Source organism: Talpa europaea (assembly GCF_964194135.1).
Source record: "Talpa europaea genome assembly, chromosome: 4".
In the NCBI taxonomy this organism is placed as follows: domain Eukaryota; kingdom Metazoa; phylum Chordata; class Mammalia; order Eulipotyphla; family Talpidae; genus Talpa; species Talpa europaea.
This window is the reverse complement of record NC_140070.1, coordinates 138,155,349-138,174,708: the sequence shown is the minus strand read 5'-3', so window position 1 is coordinate 138,174,708 and position 19,360 is coordinate 138,155,349. Positions and strand designations below refer to the sequence as shown.

At 35.3% G+C, this 19,360-nt stretch overlaps 3 protein-coding genes across 3 annotated transcripts in view; all 3 read left to right on the top strand.

The window, feature by feature from the left end:
* LOC311169310 (keratin-associated protein 19-5-like) overlaps positions 1-6,499 on the top strand; it is a gene marked incomplete at both ends in the record, with an annotated part of 48,261 nt that extends 41,762 nt beyond the window's left edge. The window contains one exon of the mRNA XM_084231131.1: positions 6,435-6,499. Coding sequence (XP_084087257.1) covers positions 6,435-6,499 — 65 coding nt within the window. The remainder of the gene's footprint in view (positions 1-6,434) is intronic.
* A 5,045-nt stretch (positions 6,500-11,544) lies between these two features.
* Positions 11,545-11,829, top strand: LOC311169313 (uncharacterized protein; the record flags this gene model as incomplete). The annotated part of the gene is made up of 1 exon (XM_084231135.1): positions 11,545-11,829. One exon carries the CDS (start codon positions 11,545-11,547, stop codon positions 11,827-11,829), a length of 285 nt encoding a protein of 94 aa, XP_084087261.1.
* A 3,157-nt stretch (positions 11,830-14,986) lies between these two features.
* Positions 14,987-15,366, top strand: LOC311170371 (uncharacterized protein; the record flags this gene model as incomplete). Its single annotated transcript, XM_084232735.1, has 1 exon — positions 14,987-15,366. Exon 1 carries the CDS (start codon positions 15,037-15,039, stop codon positions 15,364-15,366), a length of 330 nt encoding a protein of 109 aa, XP_084088861.1. The 5' UTR covers positions 14,987-15,036.
* Between the last annotated feature and the right edge of the window lie 3,994 nt (positions 15,367-19,360).

Genomic DNA, 19,360 nt, shown 5'->3' with positions numbered 1-19,360 from the left:
TAGAGATTAATATAAATTATTGCATATTAAATAGTTATTTAACAGATAGGTAAATAAGACAGAGATAAGGAGAATAATAAATTGAAGTTGAAATGAAACAATAATTCCTCAAATATAACTTGACTTTTCAATGCCATCCAAATTTGATTGTCAATACAGTTGAAAATATATAAATAATTTGTTCTTTCAAAATTTGTCTTTAGGCAACCCTTTGTGGAGGGAAAAAAAAGAACAGTGGCAGACCAAAGTATTTCTCTAAGCTCCTAAGAAAGACAAATATTTTTTAAATGAATCTCTAGGTGTAATATGATTCATTTGCTATTTCCTTTTATTTTACTTGGCATTTAGCTAACAATAATTATTTCACAAACTTACTAGAGGTATTTCAAGTTAACTAAAATATATGTAATATCAAAATATTAATGTGTTTCATTATCTGTTATGGCAGTGTTTCTCTATGTCATGTAATGATGCTCTTCTTTTTAACCATCAACATGAGCATCATCCTCATGGTGATATTAAAGCCCTTTGCAACTGTGAATGAAAATAAATACATGGATACGTCAATTGAAAACATCCAAGAGTTATTATTTAAGGGTCATTTCATTCAATAGCCACTCAGCAAAAGGCAAGCATCTTATTGTTGGGATTTCATAGAATAGACTACATGAGAGATGTAATAAAATATTTTTTGTCTTTTAAAATTTGAATGGCATTTTGTTGGAGATGGTGAAATCATAATACAAAGGCAACAGAAGTGAGAGCAGGACCTACCTGCTCCCCTGGGTACAGGTAGGGAAACTCCAAATAGCAAATGATACCTAGAGTCCACTGAGTATCATATGTGTCAGACTAATATCAGAAAACAGTTTACCTGAATTCTTGTGCACTGCTCCAGAATCTGATTCTACCGTAGAATCAAAACTGATTCTCCTTCTTTGTTTATTCACAACGTGTTGATGACCTGGAAAGTTCTGGTCATATTTCTATAAGCAGTACAATTTTATAGCTGAGTTTATGGAGATTAATTCCCTCTTTAGATGAACAACCTCTTACTGTGTTTTATTTTATTTTTATGGTTAATATTATTTTATTGTATATAATCTCCCACTTCTTAATTTCTAATTTACTTCTACTTCAAGGTAAATGAAGAATGAATAATATTAAAACTCAGTTCTCAACACCATGGCTTTTTATTAGATAGATTTGAATTTATATTACAGGAAGACAGAAAAAAATAAATTCAGTCATTTTTTTCATCATTCCTCTCAGATGTTGTATTTCTCATGAGCATGTCATTGTAGATTAATTTTGTTAACTCCATTGAAGGGACCTTAACCCATATAACTGCATATAATTTGAACCTATTGCATGCTTATCCAAGGCAGTATCATCACAGAAGGATGATATTGCATTATAAAAAATTATAATTCTGATTAGATTGGGGTCAGAATGGGGGGATTGCAATTGTATGGGGAATATAAAAATAAAATTTATTAATTAATTAAAAATAAATAAATAAAACTAGCCAAAATAAAAAAAAAAGCGTGAAACTTCTCCCACACTATACTATCATACATTTGTAAACTACATTTTCATTGTTTATTGAAGTTATCTGAGTGATAGGAAAATCTTTGGAATGAACAACAAATATTTCCTTTTTATATATGTTAAAATTAGAAGTGATCCGAAGTTAAAACACATTTTATTCTTTCTTACCCATTATCTTAGGGTTACTTAATGTATATTTCAAAGGAATCTTTCTAAAAGAGTAAAGAAGGAAAATATTTAGAAAGTCAATGTTTAATCTACTTTTGGCCTCACAACCAAGCATAAAACCAGTGCATTTTCCAAATGGATGCCTCCATTTTGATTTTGTTTGTACTTAGAGAACTCTAAAACAAAAGTATTTGTTCTATTTATTTTGTAATATTTTAGTGTTGATAACTACTAATGTTAGTATTGGTTTTATGTGACACTATTGAGTTTTATTCTTTGAAATGACTTTGATTCTTATTTGACTGTTGAGGTTTTCCATTATGTCTTATCTAGTCTTTTCTCTCAGGTGAAATATCCTTTTCTATTTCAAACAACCCTAAATTAGTCATGAATCACTCTCACAGGATGCACCTGAGTTATATAGGACAAATGGGATCATTTTAATTCTGTCCAAGCTATTGGTGTTTCTTCAATAGAACTTACTAACAACGGCAAACTCAATTTACTATCAGCGATATTTGGATGAAAGACATGACATGCTAAAAATCAATATATGTCTAATTTTAAATTTAAACTCTTTTCATATCTTTGGAATAGATGTGCTTTTTAAACTTTTTTTTCTTCTTTTTTTAAAAGTTTTATTTATTTATGCATACAAGAGCTGGAAGCTGGGGCACAGGCCAGAGATGCGGGGGTGAGAGGATTCACCAGAGACGGAGTGGGGAACAGAACAGGCAGACTAACTGAAATACACTGTTGAGGGAAGCAGCGGGTGGGCGAGACAGGAGAGGTCTACTTTGCCATGTGGGTTTCTCCCTGCCTGGCCGGGGATCGAACTCGTGCTGCAGAGGCTGCATATTGCTTCATAGTGCAGTGCTTAACCCCTTGCGCCACCAGGGAGGCCTGCTTTTTAAACTTTTAACCCTGACAAACAAGTTTGCTTTTGAACAACATAGATTTAGTACCTATAAGTTGAACAATTATCTGTGAATCTAGTTGGAGATAGAATTATCCTCTTGGCACAGGACAGAACAGAAGAAATGCTTAACTATAAAAGGATTGTCATAAAATATAAATGATGTAATGTACCCAGTAATAAGCAATTCCATGTAGGGCTTGAAATGTACAAATTTTGAAGAGTCAGCCATTTCCTCTCATAAAAACAAAGCAACAGACTCAAAGGTATCCTAATCAGGGAACCAAGTGAGCTGAAATATTTTAATGAGAATGAAGGTCTCTGTGTGTGTCAGAGACAGTAGATTAATGACATAACTTTAAAGGTAATAGACAGAATGACACAAGGGAAAATAAACATAATTTATCACAAGTTATGCTCAGGGTGTGCAAGCATTCTCCTGCAAGGGTTGGCGTTCACACTCAAGATCTTGCCTTGACCAGCAAACCAAATTCACCATCCAGAACACCATGAGCTACTATGGCAACTACTATGGTGTCTGGGGCTATGGCTGTGGCTTTGGAGACTGCAGAGGCTATGGCTCTGACCATGGGGATTGTAGGGACTACAGATATGGCTGCTGCCACCCATTCTGATGTGGAGAATCTGGCTTCTTTGACTTCTGCGGAAATCCTACTCTGGGTGCCCAGCATCAGAGGCCATGAGGTAAATGACCAAATGAACCAAAAATTTGAACTGAACAACATCACCTTGAACAAGACAAATTCTAAAATATTTAGGATCTTAGATTTTAGGAACTTCTACCATCTTTCATCTGCTTCTTGTCTCCTGGTATGCCCTGTTTAGATATTCATAGTTGTGGAATTTCACTGTTCTTTTGCAGTAAAGGATCCTAAATTAAAATAGCATGGATGGCTTTTATTTTCATTTTCTTATTTTACTCAAAAGAGAAAATTGCACCAAACCAACAATGAAGAAAATAACTTCACAAAAAAAGCTAAAGTAATTTGTGCATATATTATATATATATACACACACACACATATAAAAGGTATATACATACACACATCTGTATAACTAGATAGATACACAATATGTTAACCATAGCAGTCATTTGAAATGAAGCTTTTCCTTTTGTACATTATTAAGACCTTTTAGGTCAACAACATTGAGCATTGAAATATTAACTGTATATATTTTCATATATAAATTGAAGCCAACATGAATTGCAAGTGCTTTTCAGTTTTGTTCAAAGATTATGTAGTCATAGAATAAAATGTATGTTTAAATATACACTGAAAATGAATTTGCTTTTGTGAATTCAGATCATGTTTTCTTCCTGATCTGTCATCATGTGACATGACATTCTTCTTCAGTATTGTCAACTGATCGATATAATTTAAAATTTACCAGTGAAATTTAAACCTCTCTGTTATCACCAGTGAAGTAATCTGTGTTGAGGTCATGGCTGACCTGAAGCTTTATACATCTAGCAAGTGCCTGTAATGCTGACTTATTTAACCACCCTTCTACAAAAGGAGGACTTTTCTTGTTAGTAGTTCAAATAAGTACTTTTTTTTTTAAAGATTTATTTATACAAGAACTGGGTATAGGCCAGAGGTGTGGGAGGCTGAGAGAATTCACCAGAGACAGAGTGGGGAGTAGAACAGGCAGACTGACTGAAACACACTGCTGAGGGGAGCAACGGGCGAGACAGAAGTCTGCCGTGCCATGTGGGTATCTTCCTGGCCAGCCGGGAATCGAACCTGTGCTGTAGAGGCTGCGTACAGCTTCACAGCACCACACTCAACCTGCTGCGCCACCAGGGAAGCCAAATAAATACTTTCTTAAGAAACATATGCCACCATGCTTCAAAAATCATTCTATTTAGGAAATAAAACAAAAGTAAATATATTTTATTTGTGTTAAACATGTTAAACAAATTAAATAAAACCTAGGTAATGATATAATGATAAGATGGACACCATTTTGGATGGGAAAGTCCTGCCAAGAAGTGAAATGAATTGTTATGGGCCAAAACTGGCAAGCTAGTAGGGTGTGACTTGCTGAACTTGGCCCAGCTTCACCGCACTCCAGACATTCTACTTTACCATCTGACTATCCTACTCATTTCATAGTTCCTTTCATGAGTAAGAGCAAATAAAGCATTTGGAAAATCCTGGTCATATGTCCTTGAAAAGGTCAACTATCATAGTGATAATTAAAAGTGATAGACTACCTCTATTTTGATTTTTAGATGTTATGATGTAGACTCTTGAAATTTCAATTTCTCATTTATCTATGTTTGAGTGAAAGTAACCAGTAATTATTACTGAATCCAATCTATTTTAAAAAATTGGGGTTCATTTGAAAATGTCAAACATGTTTACCTATAGTTTAGATAAATTTCAAGGTCACCACTGGAGGACTATACTCTTCTGTTTGCCTGATAAAACAGAATTTTACATGATATTATTAGCATAATCCTTCCAAGTCAATCCATGTTGATGGAAATGGATAGAGTTCATCTTTTTTTTCAGAGCTGTGTAATTACCATTGTGTATATATACCACATTTTGATGCACTCATATGTTATTTGGCACTTAGGTTATTTCCATAACTTGGTTATTATAAATAATTAAAGCTACTTCTGAAATAAAATTTTGATGATTATGATTTTCCCTCAATTTCTGAACAATTGTATCCCATGCTTGTCAAAGTACATAGAACTGCACAATACAAAGAATTAGATAAGATGTGAATTTTAAATAATGATTATCAGTATTGGTTCATCAATTGTAACAGCAAAAATGCTTTTTCTTGTTTTTCAAAGTAGTATGAAAAGTTAAAAGTATACCAGGTATGATGGTCAATATTCTAAAAAAAAAAAAAAAAAAAAAAAAAAACTTCTTTCTTTTTCTTAGTGTTTCCAACAATTGGTATTTAAAACAATTGAGCTGATTCTTCCTGACTCTCAAATTTTCCTATTTCCCAAGCTCTGAAATAAATAGATAACTCTCTTTTTTAGACTGAAGTATAAAGTGCTTTAAAAATACATGATAGATTACAGAGCTTTAGATTCAACCCATTTATTTTATTTGTAAGTGAAGAATAACAATCAAAAGAAAACTAGAGGTGAAACAATATTTAATGGAAAAACACAGCACTATCAAATGTGATTTCTATGCCTGACACTAGGGTCTGGAAAGTCCACACTTTGAAGATACGCAATTTGTCTTTATAAAATGATGCAATAACTTTTCCCCCAGCTTTACTGAGGTATAATTGACAGATAAAATTGTATATATTTAAAGTATGCAACTTAATGATTTGATAAAGTGATGCAATGACTTTTAAAGGCCCCCTTAACTAGGCAACAAAGCTATCTCAAACACTTTAATGAGTGTGAAGGCTTCTGCCTGTGTCAGAGGACAATGAATGAATGCATTGTTTCTAGTAGGTGTAATAAAAATTACACAAGTGGGGTATATACGTGATTTATCACATTCTCTGAACAGGGTATATAAACATCCCTCTACATGTGCTGACATTCATATTCCAGATCCTGTCTTCAATAGCAAGCCAAACTTCACCCCTAACACCATGAGCTACTACGGCAGATACTACGGAGGCCGGGGCTATGGCTATGGAGGCTTTGGTGGCCTGGGCTGTGGCTTTGCAGGTTATGGAGGATATGGCTCTGGATTTGGAGGTTATGGAGGATATGGTTCTGGATTTGGAGGTTATGGAGGATATGGTTCTGGCTATGGGGGATATGGATATGGCTCTGGCTATGGAGGTTATGGATATGGCTGCTGCCGCCCATCTTGCTGTAGGGGATACTGGTTTTCTGGCTTCTACTGAAATCCTTCTCTGGGTGCCCAGCATCAGAGACCATGAGATGGTTAACCAAATGAACCTAACACTTGAACCAAGCCATCTTTGAAAATATTTAGCATCTTTGAGTTTAAGAAGATCTATCATCTTACGTTTGTCTGTTTCATGTTTCCTGGTATGCCCTATTTGTATTTTCAATTTTCGTTTCTTTCTTTATTCTCTTTGCAATAAATTTTCCTAATTTGAAGTGGTGATATGGTTTCATTATTTATTTAATTAAGTTCTGATTCTCCCTTTCACAATACATTTCTTTTCTTGGACCTCTAGAAAAGCAATCCTGAATTTTGGTTATGTATCCCTTCAATATAATAACAATATAAATGCAAAGTTTGTAAGGACTGATGTGCTTTCCACATTAACCACCTTATTTTGTTAGTAGCGTTAGTTTTTATTTGGAATACTGAGCCTATTCTCTAGTTTAGCTGAATCTGTAAAAAGAAAAACACTAGTAAATAATTCTAAGGTAAAATGTTATTAAAATATCAAGATGCAAAGACTCCAGATGTATTTACTAAATGTAAGAATAGATTTGTTGAATAACTACTAAAGAAATCCTGAGAAAACACAGAAATGGAGAAATTATTTTTCTTGACTTTAAACTATATTACAAAGCAATAGTAATTAAAATGATATGCTATTGGGATCAAAAATAGACACATGGATCAATGGAATAGAAGTCAAAATTAAATCCACGCATATATTAATATTTAATGCTAAAGGAGTCACAACCATACAGTGTGGAAAGAAGAGTCTCTTTGACAAATATTGTGGGGAGAACTACAAAGTCACATGTAAAAGAAAGCATTTGGATCATCTTTTAACTTCAAACACAAAAATTGATTGAAGACATAGGTAGAAGACCAGAAACAACAAAACATAAAATAGAAAACACAGTAATATGTTTTCTGATGATACATTTCATGAAATTAATAATAAAGATGTTTTTGGAGACTCAGCCCTCAGAGCAAGGGAAATAAAGGAATAAATAAACAATTGTGTTGATCTCAAATTAAAATGCCTTTACATAGTAAAAGAAAACCTAAGTAGACTAAAAAGATGTCCTACTGAATGAGAGAAAATATTCACACATTTCATGACCAACAAAGAGTTAATAGCCAAGAAATACACATAAAAAAACATACAATTTAACAATGAAAAAGAAAACACCCCATTAATAAATAGTGAGCATATCTGAAAAAAACTATTTCCAAAGAGTGTTCAGAAAACCTAAGATACATGGGGGTATCATTCTACCTGCTAATAATATCACTGAAAAATAAAGAGTAAATTTGTTCAGCCAGCTAGTAAGACCTATGTGCTAGTCACTCTAGCCAGATAATATTAGCCCTTTGCACTCCGAACCATTTTACGATATTTTGATTTAATTTCTTGTGCCATTTCAAGATAAAACTTCAGGGAAACATGCATGTCTCAAAAAGTTGCATTGAAATAACCTCAATTCCCCATAATCACTAATAAATTGCAATGTCCCCTGAGAGGGGACATCCGAGTGATATGCTAGAATTCCGATGTCCCCTGAGAGGGGACAGCGGAGTGCAAAGGGTTAGCTTTATATTGACTGTACCGGAGAAGTGATGGTTCTGTCTCTTGGGGAGTTAATGCTTAGTTTGACAGAGTGCAGCAATAGCCACTCTCTTTCCTAGTGATTAATAGTATTTCTCCACATTTTGGGGAAAGACTTTCCGTAGCTATAAGGAAGACTAATAATCAGCATAACTTGTTGGAAAAGGTGTTTGACCAAGTGTAATGTGGTGTTTTCATATTATTAAGTCTTGAATATACTGATTTTCTAGATCTCTTATGGACTTAAGGGAAATACTACAGAATTTCTTTTTTAATTTTTATTTTTTTTTTGCTTTCTTTCTGTATTTCCCCTGCTGTTTCATGAGGACCTCTCTTTGCTTTTCCTGTCTAGTAGAAATGCCTCATCCCTCCCTCATCAGTGACCCCTTTTTCTCTACCCTGTGCATTGTTTTGCTTTTAGATGGTACCATTTATTTTCTTTTCCAGGGCAATAAATCTCAGACCTTGTTTTAATGGGGCATGAAACATTGTATAAGGAGAATTGAAATACAAAATATTTTATTCCCCAAATATAATCTAGGTTACAAGTTGGAGAAGTGTGGGTGTGTAAGCAGTGCCTCCAGGTAGTCTTTGAATCTATTGTTTGTAGAAGACTGCCATCTGTTCATAAGATGATGTGTTCTCAACACACCCTAAAATCATGAAATCATCCCACTTATTCACTTTCTCATTTACTTCCCAGGCAAACCCTTTCCTATTTTGAACTTAAGAGGTGTCATATGAGTACCAGAGACAAAATAAAAACTTGGGTTCTGAAATAAAATTTCTTATTATCTACTCTTAATGATTGAGGGAACTAAGACACATTATTTAATGTAATTCCAGCTTATCTCTATTTCCAGAGAAGAACTATTGTTTATCTTAGGGAGAACACAATACAACAGGTTTCTAACTCAAATGATGCATATCAGGCACAGTTATAAAGGCAGAATATGGTGCATTGAAAGCACTTGATTTTCTTGTGATTTCTTACTTCACTTTGATTTAATGTCTTAGGTATACCCAAAGTAAAGGAATGCCTAGGGCTATAAAACAAAAAGATCTCAATTATAAGGTACATAGGAGCTTTATTCATACTTACCAAGTATTCTTTTTTTTTTCATACAAGAACTGGGGTGTAGGTCAGAGGTGAAGGGGATAAGAGGATTCACCAGAGACAGAGTCGGGAGCAGAACAGGCAGATCTACTGAAATACACTGCTGAGGGGAGCAGTAGGCGAGACAGCAGAGGTCTGCTGCACTGTGTGAGTTAGGTCCCTGACCAAGATGGAACACAGGCAGTAATGGTGATAGCACTGAGATTTAACCCCTAGGTCAGGAGGGAGGCCCTAGCCTACTATTCTTTTATGAAGAAAGGATCAGAACAGTAACTATTCATACAATTAACAGTTCTTTTCATACAATGAACTACTTTGTAGCAATAAAAGCAGTAAGATTAATACTACATGCAACAACAAATAGGTATTTCACAGGCAGTGATGTATAGTATAATTTGGGGGAGTGACATAGTGCTAGTATGCTGCATGATTCCATTATGTGACATCAAGAACAGGTGAACTTCAAGGGAGTAATATTTGTTGGTGGCATCAAGGGACAAATTTGGGTAATTTGAAGTGTGTAATATAGATGGCCTATGAATGTATGCAAAATGTCACCAGTGTGTACCTTTAAGATTTGTGTATTTTGCAATCGACATTAAACAGCAACAAAAGAACAAATGAAATGATGGGTTATATATTTCTTTAAAGCAAAAAATTGATTTTAACCAATTCCTCTTTTACGTCCTCAGGAGAATTCACAGAGCTATCCAGGTCTACAAAATAAAAGATCCTTGCCCCTGGGGACCTTAGAATGTTTTCATCCATTCAGCACTTGTGCAACTGAGTTTCTACTGCATTGAACAGCAGGCAACATGTACAGTTGGGAAAATGCATAATTTCGTAATTTTTTGTAGACTCAACAATAATTGAACAGTATATTTGAGTTTATATAAAGTTAAGAATTCAGAAGCTTAGTCAAAGATAAGGGCATACATGGGTGGGGTTTCACAAGGAGTCAGGTCAGTTGTGGGTATCTGTGCTTAAATACTTACAAACTAAACTGAAGGTCAATTTGTTTTCAATTAGTTCTTTTTTCCCCCACTCTGTATTTTTACATCACACCTCCAATTTTGGGATACTGAGGACATTTCTAGCATTAATAGTTTGTTCGTTTTTTTGCTGAATTTCATAGGGTTTTGAAACATATATGTTTTCAATATCTAAGATCTTGATAAATATATTTAATATCTTAGTAGAAACTAGGTAACTGATTCTTACAAAGGGAAAATACAGAATGTTACCATAAAAATATTATTGTAAAGATAATGGTTTACATGTAATACTATAAGCTATAATTGGATGAAAATTGAGCAGAATAAAAGATATATTTATATAGAGATAGAGAGATATAGATATCACCTTTTATCTACTGCCAAACCCTAAGAAGAAACTTAAGCAAAGTGATATTTGAAAATCAATAAAATAAAAAGCAGATATATTGATTAGGAAAAGGGAGGAAATTGGAAATATAGAGGCACAGAAGCAGATCCAATCTGCAATTTTGGAAGCGTCTTGGGTAGTGGATATATATGTCAGAAAGGGAGGCAAGATGTAAAAAGAGGTATTTTGAACAGGCTTTCTCTTCAAAAAATATTTTTGATAGCTGTGCTTTACTTTTAATATTTGAACAATATTACACCATGTTAAAAATGTATTTTTAACATTTTCAAAACTAATAGACAATAACAAAAAATATTATTTATGATTGTAAATGCTATGAAATAATAGAAAAAAGATGGCTCTATTTCAACATTTATTCCTGAAGTTCTGTACTGGTGCACAGCAGGTGAGCTGATGTTTCCTGGTTTTCAAATGTTTCTTTAGCTTGAAAAGGAACATTGCCATGAGGAACTGGATGTCTTTGAAAGGATAAGATAAATTGTAGCGTCTGGAATTTAACCAATTCCTTTCATGTAATCATAAGTAAAGAATAGCTATTCAAGGAAGCCAGAGATGAAGCAATACTAAATTTTAAACTACAATGCTATCAAATGTGTTCTGTAAGATACCTGTTCTATTTAGGTTGGCATGCACAAACTCTGACAATACAGCAATTCCTTTTCATAAAAGGGATGCGATGTTTAAGGGACACCATGAGTAGGCAACAATGCAAGCTCAAACACGTTAATGAGTTTGAGGGCCTCTTCACATGCCAGGATTGTGTTAAGTAGTAGCAACACAAAGAACGTCACAAAAATGTGACATGTGTGTTATCGTGATCTCATCAAGGTATAAAAGGACACCTGTGCAGATGTCAACATTCACACTCTTGTCCTAAACAGCCAAGAAACTCCCCACTCCTGACACCATGAGCTACTATGGCAGCTACTATGGAGGCCGTGGCTACGGCTACGGAGGCTTTGGTGGCCTGGGCTGTGGCTGTGGCTGTGGCAGCTTCCGCAGATGGGGCTGTGGAGGCTATGGAGGCTTTGGGAGTTATGGAGGCTACGGAGGTTATGGTGGTTATGGTGGTTATGGAGGCTATGGCTCTGGCTTTGGGGGTTATGGATATGGCTCTGGCTATGGGGGCTACGGATATGGGTGCTGCCGCCCGTGCTGCTGTGGAGGGTATGGATTCTCCGGCTCCTACTGAACTACTGTCCTGCAACCCAACATATGAAAGTGTAAAGAACTTCCCAAATTGGAGCTTAATAACTGGACAACCAAAATCATGCTGGAATTATTTGATGAAAGTATTTAATGTCTCAACATTTTAGATCATTTTCAATTTAAACCTGTATCTTCATAATAACCATAGAACACTCTGTTGTCGCTTTTATAATGATTGGATTATATGTTCACTTCTAATAAAACATTAAATTTGGAAACAAAATATGTTTTTTGGTTTGTTCATGCAAATCAGTTATTTGGAGGTGATGAGGGTTATGTTCTATTCAATAGTCAATAAGGAAAACTGTCTCCTTGGCTTTAAACTTTCTTTTATTTTAAAAACATATGAGTATGTTACAGATGAAAAAACTAAAAATTCTAGATGAAATGAAAAACTTTCCCAATGATGAGTTTGCTAATATTTTTTAATCACTTGCTTTATTTAAATAATATTCAGATTTGTCAAAACAGAAAGTAAGGTCAATTTAATATATCTCTATAATTACTTATTAAATATGTGTTTATTAAATTTAACACACATTTCTTAACTCAGTCAAAATTAATAATGAAACCATTAATTTAAAATGCAATTTTTATTGTAATCTTAAACGAATGGCCAGAGATCAAACCATACCACTAATTACAAAAGTAAAGTACTTTGCATCAACTTTTGCATTTCATGTAATTGATATGTGTACCACACTCCTCTGCACGCTATTTTTGCATTTTCACCAAGTAACTGATCTGTAAGTCAGTAATGAACTGAATTTTTTTTTTTCATTTTGATGTTGTTAACACCATACATTTTAGCTAAATTTTTTACTGGCTTTCCTATATTGTCCTGGCTCTTCATGGAGTGATTTGTCATTCTTCTTCACCATCATCATTAGTTTGAAAATTTTTTCAATCCATGGGTAACCAAAGAGCTTTATTATAAAACTGATCAAAATGAACATGAAGAGATGTTTTGTTAATGAAATGAGAAAAATACGCAAACAAATAATAGTGTTTTCTCCCAAATCAAGTGACATATCTAGTTCATAATAAAAAGTTAAGATATTTTGCTTAATTTGGTGAAAAATGTCTGATTTTTTTCCAATAGCACATCATACACTTGTGAAACTAGAGCATCCACTGGCTGTAGTGTCAGATGCCTCACATTACAGATTTAAAAAATGCTCAGAAAATGCGCCTTCCTGGTGGCGCAGGTGGTTGAGCACAGTGCTGAGAAGCTGTCCGCAGCCTCTGCAGTGCCGGTTTGATCCCAGCCGGCCCACAAGAATCCCACATGGCAGAGCAGACCTCTCCTGTCTCACCCGCTGCTCCCCTCAGCAGTGTATTTCTTCAGTCTGCCTGTTCTGCTCCCCGCTCTGTCTCTGGTGAATCCTCTCACCCTCCCGCGCATGTGGCCTGAACCCTGGTTCTTGTATAAATAAAATAAATCTTTAAAAAAATGCTCAGAAAAGTGATTGGCTTCTACAGTATTTGATGAGTTCTAGTGACAATGAGAGGACCTACACCACCATCTTTGGAATCTGGGTCGCAGCCTCCTATCTCAGTGCATGTTCTCCCTTTGTGCAACCAAATAGAGCATCTTCAAAGTCTTGCTCAGTTCCCATGAACATAGCTGAATTTATGGGGATGTGGAGGATTCCTATTCTTTGAGACATTACCACTTTTGTGATGTTTTATTCCCTGGTACAGAGAATCAAAACTCTTAATTGCTACATTACCAATTACCAAGATTCTATCTATCTATCTATCTATCTATCTATCTATCTATCTATCTATCTATCTATCTATCATCTAGTTAGCTAGCTAGCTATCCTCTAGATAGCTAGCTATCACCTATCTACCTTGTACATTGGCTCATCCACCCACCCATCCATCCATCCATCCATCCATCCATGCATCCTAACATCCCTGCCTTAGTGATTTCACCATTGCATATTCATTTTTGGAGATTTTCAAGGCATCAGGATTTTAAGAGCCCTGGTTAACATGTATTTTTTTTTAATTGCTAGTTTTCATTTTTTTTAAAGATGTATTTACTTATGCATACAAGAACTGGGGTACAGGCCAGGAGGTGCTGGGGAGGGGGTGTGAAAAGATTTAGCAGAGACAGAGTAGGGAACAGAACAGGAGGATTGATTGAAATAGACTCCTGAGGGGAGCAGCAGGCAGTCAGGAGACATCTGCAGCACCATGTGGGTCACCTCTCTGGCTGGGGATCAAACTAGTGCTGCAGTGGCTGCGGGTAGCTTCACAGTGCTGCGTTTTAGCCACTTGCACCAACAGGGAGGCCCCCATGTTAACATATTAATAGAAATTAATTAGTGGACCTCCCTAGTGGCCTAATATTTACATACATATATGTAAAAGAGCAAAGGGGCTCAGAGTGTATAGGAGGAGGGTCCTATGGACTATGTGGAGGAGTGTTAGACTGGGTTGTGGGAGTGGTGTGATAATCCACATGCGTAGCAGTGTGAGCCTGTACTCTTAAAACATAATGTAAACCAATCTTAACTCAATGAGTATAATTAAATAATAACAAGCTTATTCTTGAGGATCATTTCTTTTTCTGAAGCAAGTTTTGCTCAGTTGATATACCAATTGGCTATTTAACAATTTGAGAAATTAAATCAAAACAGTTTTCATGTGTGTGTGTGTAGGCAACTTGAGAAATAAACTTGACATGTGAAGAATTTGATAGATTTGCATAGCAAGCTTGATCAATGTCTTTGAATTTAGATGGAGGTAAAATATAATAATCCAAAGAATGGTGAGGAAGTGAAAAAAACACAATATTTAACGAGAAAGCACCATTCAATATGAATGACTCTATATGCTCAGTAATGAGGGATATTCTATTTAGGGAATTTTTATTTTGGGACTTTGAAGTCACATTTTTTTTTTTTTTGTTCTCATTAAAACACAAGAGAATGAATGAGTTCAAGGGCATTCTAGCCAGGCAACTAAGCCAGCTCAAAACCTTAATGAATGTGCTCCTCTCCATGTGTCAGCAAATAGATTAATGAGTTGCCTGAAGTAATTTGGAATGGTACAAAACAATGGTCACATGATTTGTGATATCTTTCTGCTCAGAGTATATAAGCAAAGCTGTACGGCTGTCAGCATTCACATTGAAGATTTTGCCTTGAACAGCTAAACAAACTCTACCCCCAACACCATGAGCTACTACGGCAACTACTATGGTGGCCAAGGCTACGGCTATGGAGGCTTCGGTGGCCTGGGCTGTGGCTGTGGCTGTGGCAGCTTCCGCAGATGGGGCTGTGGCTGTGGCTGTGGAGGCTATGGAGGTTATGGGGGTTATGGAGGTTATGGAAGCTTTGGGGGTTATGGAGGCTATGGCTCTGGCTTTGGGGGTTATGGAGGCTATGGCTCTGGCTTTGGGGGTTATGGAGGCTATGGCTCTGGCTTTGGGGGCTACAGGTGTGGCTGCTGCCGCCCGTCCTGCTGTGGAGGATATGGAGGATATGGCTTCTTCGGCTCCTACTGAACTACTGTCCCTGACCTACATCTGTTACTATGAATGATTTTGCCAGCACAGTCTCTGTCAATGGGCTAGAGATTACTCTAGGCCCATTTAGCAAGTAAATCTAATAATTTCAGAGAATTTGTAATGTATCAATTGATCTACATCATGAGTCCTGGCTTCCTGATTTGGAGCACTAACGGATGATGTAATGCAGAATTCCCAATAAATGACATAATTTGAAATTAAAAAAATGTTTTCTTTGTTCATTTAACACCATGATGTGTATGTACTTTATGCAAATCTTATTGCTTTTAAATTAGAAATGCAACACACAAGGATGTGTGCACGTGTGTATATATTAACATATAGAAAAGAAGTTTCATTTGAGCATTTGTAATTCAGAACATAGAATATTACTCTTTTTCTCTATTTTAGCTAGTAACCTTTAGAATTAAATGCAACAACAACATATCAGCTATGGAGTTCTAAATCTATATGCATTTTAATAGATGTGATTATTTTACATATTACATAGATCACCTATTTCTGTTTCTCAGTGGATATCAAAATTTGGAACTAATTCTCTGCCTCCTTCAAAAACTTTTGCTGTCTCTTTTTATATTTTATAACATTTAGTGATATTAGATATACCTATATATAGTTGTTAGTCAGTCATATCATTAAAACTGTAAAATAAATTATTTGAAAAATAAATGAAACTGCAATCAGAGAAAACGTCTTCCAACCCATACTTTTCCTTTATACACAATCTTCTGTTTTCATTGAGTTTATTGTGTATATAAAATAAAACTGACCTAAAAGTCATTGTCAAACTATGTAATAAAATATGACCCTGGTCGTTCAATTCACTATCTTAGCTGCCCTCCTGTGGAAACACTGTTCTTCACTATCATCATCACCAAGAAGTTAAAGTGATATATTTTTAACCAGAAAGGATAATAAATGAACAAAAATATCATCAGGGGCAGACATTGTGTGATTTCAAGACAAAAATTGCCATTCAAGAACTTATTCAGAACTTTAAAATTTGTAATGTTCAATTCATGTAAAACATCATCCTTTCAAAAATTGCCATTTTATTGGTAGTGTTAGAATAAGGAATAAAATAGGTAAAATATCTGAAAAAATACTGGTTTTCTTTAATGGCATTTTCAAGTAGTGATATGAACTTGAACTTAGTGACATCTGGTATAAACTGGACAAATGTGGTAAATTAAGAACAAAAAATAAATTGTAGACTGCAAGAGCTGAATGAGACAATGAAACATGGCAATGCTGTTCAATAATCTTGTATGCAGGGAAACTTCGACTATGTGATTTTTCCTGGTAGCTATATTCATGTCAGGACCCTACTGTGCCAAGTCCTAGTATTCTACCAGATTATGCTGACTCTTTCAAAAAAATATTTATATAACATTGGTTTATAACTCTATATAGGTTTCAAGTGAACAGTGTTGTAGCTTATGATCAATACAAATTACACTATGCTGACGCTATTTTCTCCTTGAACATTGTCAAATAAACCATTTTGAAAGTTTTATCATGATCATAAGAAAAGCTGATTATCACTGCTGATGTCATGGACATCAATTTCTTTACTTAGTTTAACACCTATGCTTCTTTAACATTGTGATTGTTGTGATTGACATAATGGTACCGATCAACTTCTAATTGATCTGCTTTTGAATGTAACTAAATAATAAGCAATGTTAAAACTCAACTCTAGATTAACACAATACATCTTAACTTCTTTCATTGAGCCAATACTTCCTTGGAGTTCCATGTAGCATCTCGGAGAGATGAGAAGGCAAAATAGACCCAAGTCACTCTTCTGTATCAGGCTATGTAGTTTGACTCAGTAGAATAGGACTCTTTTTTAAAAGATTTATTTGTTTATGCATACAAGAACTGGGGTACTGGCCAGAGGTGTGGGGGTGAAGGGATTCACCAGAGACAGAGTAGGGAACAGAACAGGCAGATCTACTGAAATACACTGCTGAGGGGAGCAGCAGGCAAGACAGGAGAGGTCTGCTGTGCCATGTGGGTCACCTCGCTGGCCGGGGATTGAACTTGTGCTGCAGTGACTGCAGATTGCCCCATTGTGCTGCGTCTTAACCTCTTGCGCCACCAGGGAGGCCCTAGAATAGGATTTTTGATCTTCCTTTCCTTTGGTTAATATCTCCAGTGACAGGTTTCATGGGGTTGATAAGAAGTAATCAATACAATTATTGCTATGCTTGACATTCTTAGCATAAACAATATTATCATAATTGTGTTCTATTTAAAATTGTATTGATTTACCTCTTAGGTGAGAGAAAATGTCATGAATTTATAATAAGTTTCTACTTCAAAGAAAATGTAAAAACATCCATCAGCATGAATAAAACTTTGATCATGAGTTAAAACTTCTTAAAAATGATAATGATCCAAACCTGTTTTTGATCCACTGATTGGACAGAAAAATGATAAGTCCCAAAGGAATTTCCAATTGAATTTTTTAGTTGTTTATGTTGGGAAAAGCAGATTTGTTTCATGTTTTTTCAATCTTAAATTCTGTGTCAAAGCCATGGTTATTTATGTTATGCATTCCAGAGTCATGTTTCTTCTTTGAAAATACATTTAGCATTTATTGTGTTACTGAAGTTTTTCATTTGACCCCATTCACTTTCATATATAAAGCAGAGATGGTCTTATGAATGAAAACCAAAAACAAATAGTCCTTAATCATGGTCACATGCTCTGACAATGCTACATACACAAGAAAGTGTGGAACCCTAAATGCTATGTAATTTAGCATTAAGCATTCATAATTCTAAATGATTCACTAAAAATAAAAACATGTTTTATCAATTGGCTGATTTTCTACAATGAGGATTAAAAATGGAATGAAGTTGGACTAGTGTAGGACGTAGTTTGAAGGTTAATGTTAAGTTAAATGACACTCTGAGACCATAGTGCTTTGGATTCTGGATTTCAATCCAGCCTTAGAAGATTTCTAGAAGAGCCAGTAAGTCATTCAGATAATGATGTGCTTGGTCTTTGCTTTAATGTAAGTTAAAGTCTTTAATGTAAGTTAAAGTCATATAATTCATTCAAAATATATTGTTGAAAGCTAATTAAATGCTACATTGTGTTTAGACACTGGGTCAGGTTAGTGCACAAACTCATTGAAAAATATGCATTCAAATATTACTGGTAAATATAAGTTTATCAATATGGTTATAAAAATATAGAACAAAACTTTTAAGTACCAAGTTTTAAGATAGGTTGTCATTTTCAGGAATTAATCAGGCATGGAATCAGCTTTGGGTATTAGTAACTCACTCATTGGGAGGAACTCTGAAAGCGAGGCCAAATGTATTCAAAGTCTGTCTCTTTATTCTCTGGTTTTTGTTTGTTTTTTTACTGTCATATCACATAGTTAAATGTTTCTTAACTTCTGCAGGTTTTGCAAGTCCTTTCAAAATTTAGATGATTTTAGGAGTTGGAATATGCTTTACACGGTAACACTATTCAAAATTTTTAAAAGATCTACTTCACTTCTTAGGAAAGTCTGGTTAGAAATTGCCTAAAAAGAAAAAAATGGGGAGAAATTAGGTAAAGAGGAAACAAGGCCAAGAGTAATATTTTGATTATGGAGATGTAAATGGGTGGAAAGCAGTGCTGCCTTGAGCTTCTAGGTTGGAGGATAAACCTATTCACCTGCTTCACAGGTGCATCTGGCTGCAGTAATGAATTGTGGAGAGAGGATGTTGGGTGAAATTTTTTTCAATTTATTTATTTATGCATACAAGAACTGGGGTCCAGGCCAGAGTTGCTGGGGGTGAAAGGATGCATCAGAGACTGAATGGGGAGCAGAACAGGCGGATCTACTGAAATACACTGCTGAGGGGAGCAGCGGGTGAGACAGCAGAGGTCTGCTGCGCCATGTGGGTAGGTCCTTGGCCGGCCTGGGATCGAACAGTGCTGCAGAGGCTGTGGACAGCTTCATAGT